The 4,710-nt window shown below is 42.6% G+C and overlaps 1 protein-coding gene across 1 annotated transcript; it reads right to left on the bottom strand.

The window, feature by feature from the left end:
* Positions 1-10: 10 nt before the first annotated feature.
* LOC106011983 lies at positions 11-3,567 on the bottom strand. The gene has a single exon (XM_035970186.1). It carries the CDS (start codon positions 2,177-2,179, stop codon positions 458-460), a length of 1,722 nt encoding a protein of 573 aa, XP_035826079.1. The 5' UTR covers positions 2,180-3,567; the 3' UTR covers positions 11-457.
* Positions 3,568-4,710: the final 1,143 nt, after the last annotated feature.

The following is a 4,710-nucleotide window of genomic DNA, read 5'->3' on the forward strand; positions in this document are numbered from 1 at the left end:
CTAACTGATGAGATGCATTATTTGTAATGTGCAAATACCCTGCTCCCAGGCCCAAAAAACAGATGACTAACCAGCAAAAAGGAAAAAAAGAAGATAGTTGACTTTGTAGAGACGTGCAGTCGAAATAACGTTATGCAATCAAAACCATGTAAAAACCAGTGGACAAAAGTGAACTTCATAAAATATAAACAGCTATAACTTCCCTCCTAATTCACCTAGAGCAATCATTTTGGTATCAAATTAAAGCTTCTTTTCAGCATAAGAAGCTTAAATAGTTTAAATCTTTGTGTGATCATTGTGGAAAATAATATGAGTCAGCAAGTGTGATGAAGAGTGAAAAGAAAAAGGCTCATATGTGAAGCATCGGATTTTCATTATAAACCTATACTGTAACCAGCACTTACAGTTGACAGCGCGTACATCCACTTCCCAAATAAATTCCAGGGCTAGAGAAGAATCACTGCTTTCTCCTCTTCTTTGCCGGTTGTTTTTTCGGGCGTACAATGGCAGGGGGGGTGTTGGGCTCCTCCGGGACGGTAGCTGGGGGATTGTCTGGTGTAGCGACAACTGGCTTGGGGCACACTATGTCCTTGAACTCCTCTTGCACGAAAGGCCTTATCTCCTGATACAAATAGTTCTGCCTCTTGTTGTCCAGCCCAGGCAAAGAAATAACATTGGGCATGCCCTCTAGTGGCACTCGTGTCTTCACAATATTTAGAGTCACTTCAGGGGAGCTAGAAAACTTCTTCACTACAAGTCCGTCCTGTGAAAAATGAAAATGCTGATTAGCCTTAATGTCTTTTACTTTTCGAAAGTACTGACCGAGAAACTCAGTCCACTTAAAAAAGGAGACAGAGGCTGTGTTGGGGTCAGGCCCAATAACATGCGCTAAGTTGGAAGTTGAGCTGCTCTCCACCACAGCGGCAATACATTGCATGGAGTCAACTTTAGTCCTCCGCAGCCGCTTCTTAAAAAGACCAAAGCACCAGTCTGGGCTAAACTTGGTGTGGCCAGTTATCAAGAAACTCATTTTAATGCTACGGTGACGGCCAGTCATGACACGCCACAGTAGGTAGTTCATCATAGCGCTGTTTTTGTTTTGTCCCGAACAATTGTCCGCATGAATGTGGAGATCCTGTTCACCAAGTCCATAGTTGCTAAGGAAGTGGTGAAGCAGGGAAATCACACAATCAGCACCTTTGCCGGGCGAACACGCTTCGTCTATCAAGTAGTTTATTTGTTTGGACAGAGCTTCACAGTGGATCCCGAAAAGCCCACACTTCCTGGGGGTCTTGAAGTAAATGGGCCCTGGCTGAAGTGGGTTGGACGGATACTGCACTTGCTGCGCAAAATCGAAACTGTAATGAACAACACCGTCATAGGAGCATGGGGGATTAACGCCGAAATCTGCTATATCCTCAGGTAGAGCCTGTTTAGCGGTATCGCAGACAAAGCGGAAATATGACCGCTCAGAAGTGACGATGAAGAGATGCTGTTCTATGTCCTTTATAACAGCAGTCTTTGTCTCCACAGACTCGTTCCGCACACGAGTAAGTTTCGCAGCATCCTGCTGACACACCCAGCACAGGTCAGTAGCTGGAGGCATAGTTCTTATGAATGGCAGCAAAGCAGCCCAAATCCGCCGAAAGCTTCTGTAGCTCACAACACGACTTTCCGGCACTGAAGATAGGGTTTCAGAATACTGATCGAAGACACTCTTTTTTGAACAGTTTGTGGGCAGCAGCTTTACATCCGACACCCAGTTGTGTGGAGTACGCCCCGGCAGCATGATTGCGTGGTCTTCGGCATAATTGACAATGAAGTCCACAACATTCCGTGTGTCCTTGAAAGACAAGGAGTTCGAAGGCAGCTTCTTGAGGTTTCCATGTTGGCGTGGGGAGATACCATGTTCTTTGTAGTGCACAATGAGTGCGGTTAGTTTTTCCCGGCTGATGGCATGGATGAAGGTAAACGTGTCCCGACAGATTCGTTGCCCGTGGTGAAAATAATCCGTGCGGGAAGCCTTCCTCTCGGTCTGGCTTTTCTGCTTCGGCCTGATAGTAAATGCCGACAGATGAATGCCACAGCTGATCTTGGCAAGGACGACCATGTCCAGCTCCGCCCTTTCAAGCGACATGAAGTGGCACCGCAGCTCCTGCAGCTCCTCGTCCTGAAACATGGTATGGCACGGCTTACCATTATTCAAGGCACACGCACAAGGGGGACGCTTTGAAGAATTTTTCTTTGCACATGTCGGAGCAGTATCAGAACCAGCCAAGGGGAGCACAGCTCGGCCAATATCAGTCACAACAGAGAAATCAGACTCCAACTCTTCATGTGTGTCAACTGTGGAAAGATATTATATATGATTCATTAAGTACATGTTTTGGGTTGGGTTTTTTTAAACAAGCAGTCGTCACTCTAACAGAGACTCACTTTTTGTTGAGTCATGTTACGGTAGACCACACTATTCAGCATGTTTAAATGATTTCTCTCCCCACATCATATTGATCTGAGATGAGCATGAGGGCCTAATTCATAGTCCACCTTTGTATTTAATGAAAACTGTAACCATACATACACATTTTTTGTGATCATAAAACAGTATTACTCTGTGTCCATTCTCGTTCTAGCCTGAAAGCTGCACAAGACACTGAAAAGTAATTAGTCTTTGGTCTTCTTATAATAATATATATATATATATATATAATAATTATAATCTGCGTCTGTGGTGTAGCAGTAAAGCATTTCGCTGTCGCATGCAGAAAATGTGAGTTTGATGCTCGCGTGGGGCGAGTTTTATTATAAATCGAGTATTCGTCTTTCTGCTGGCACGTTGTATCCCTCTCAACCCGGGTGGGCCGTGCTGCCTCCTGAATGATTTTAGTGTCAAGAGACGTAAAACTAGAACAATTTACAATTTGTATAGATCTAGACCTATATTGTTGATCAATACACAGGAGTAGTCCTCACTGAAACCTAAATCTAGATCTAGATCTACACAAGCAGTCCTCACCGAAACAGCCTAAATCTAGATCTAGATTAGATAGACTGACTGCAGTTCCTAGATCTAGAATCTAGACCTAGAATTTAAATCTTGAACCAGACTTAGATCTAGATCTAGATCTATGTTTTAAAAACAGTTTTGTAGTGGTTAGAACAAAGAGGGAGAGGTTAGATCTAGATATCTAGATCTAAATCTAGAATTCTAGACATGGTACAAAGGGTAGATCTAGATCTAGATCTAGATCTAGGGATTACGGTAAGGAGAAAGGACAAACTAAAATGTAGACAAATTCGTCTAGAATCTGTTTCTCTTTATCACTTTTCATCACATCACAACCTTTGCAGGCGGTTGGGTTGGTGGTTGTTTGTGTCCTTGTTCGGTTGTTTTGTGTGTGTATAGATCAAGATTCTAGATATAGATCAAGACAGACAACACAAACGGTCATCAGCTGTTCAGCCGCAATGTTTACATCCGTAGGTAATGTCATTATTCACTTTATAACAAATACTAGCAAATCTAATTGTAACATTAGATACTAACCTGCATCAGAAGACTCTGTAGAATCTGAATAAAGAATCAGCGTCACTTCTTGAGCCGAAATAATCATCAAGAAAATCCTGAATGGAGTCGTTACCAACATTGTCAACAACGGTCCGCGAACAGCTGTTCAGTAGCTTGGCGATTTCCTCGCTTGACGTCGCCATGATCACTCGTCTCGACTTGTAGTGGTCGACGGAATATCTTGAATTTCTTTTCAAAACAATGCCAATGAAGTCCAAACAATAAAATGTCGATAGGGAACAGATTCAGCTGTATGCTCGAAGCGAAAATGACGAACTGCGTGACTTGTGAGGCTGTAGCTTCCCTCGCGCAAGTAGGACAAAGAAAACGGAAGACTGAATTTTGTACCGTGCTCGCTGATTGGATGCGCACTAAATACCCGTATATATTACTTCTGCGCACTCTTCAGTGTTGGAAAGTAGAGAAAACAAGCTTTAAAACCATACCAAATATAGGGGGTCTATTTTTAGACGGAAACCTTCCACAGCCGGCTGAAATTTGTCAATTTTTCGTTCTTCAAAGGCAATTTTCGATGATTTTTCCGATTGCGAGCGTCATAGGGTACCTTAGATATTGTCTTCAAAAACAGATTTTCCAACTGTTTTAGGCATTAGCATTACAATTTTTAGTTAGAAAAATGGATAAATAAAAAGATTTGGCTATAATCTCAAATTCGATAAAAAAAATCAATATTTTGTGTTTATGGAGCTGTAGCTAGGCTTGGGGATTTGCGTCTTCCGCCTGGTTTTCCCAGGCCACCACATATATGTCCCTAAAATATTGGAACCACTGTACTACAGTGACAGGACTGACTCCTACAAAATCGCTTGTAACACAGAGTGGTGTCTTGTAGGCCCAAAAATATAACAACTGCACAAGGACTTTCAAAGAAAGATTGGAGTTTACCCAGTAAGAGTCTCTCCTCAATGAAATCACAACACTTTTATGACTGGGGCAACGAAAAACGTTGTCCTCACCTCGACCAGATTTGACAAGGGTCATCAAACGCCCGCAAGTGACGCAATTGGGGAGGTTAGATCTTAAAACATGGTTTTGAAGAAAAGTTATAGCATTATCATTTGACTGTCCAATTTCAAAAAGTACATTAATGGATGGCTGTCTAGCAGCAGCCATGGGACGCA

Source organism: Aplysia californica, unplaced genomic scaffold (assembly GCF_000002075.1).
Source record: "Aplysia californica isolate F4 #8 unplaced genomic scaffold, AplCal3.0 scaffold00232, whole genome shotgun sequence".
In the NCBI taxonomy this organism is placed as follows: Eukaryota; Metazoa; Mollusca; class Gastropoda; order Aplysiida; family Aplysiidae; genus Aplysia; species Aplysia californica.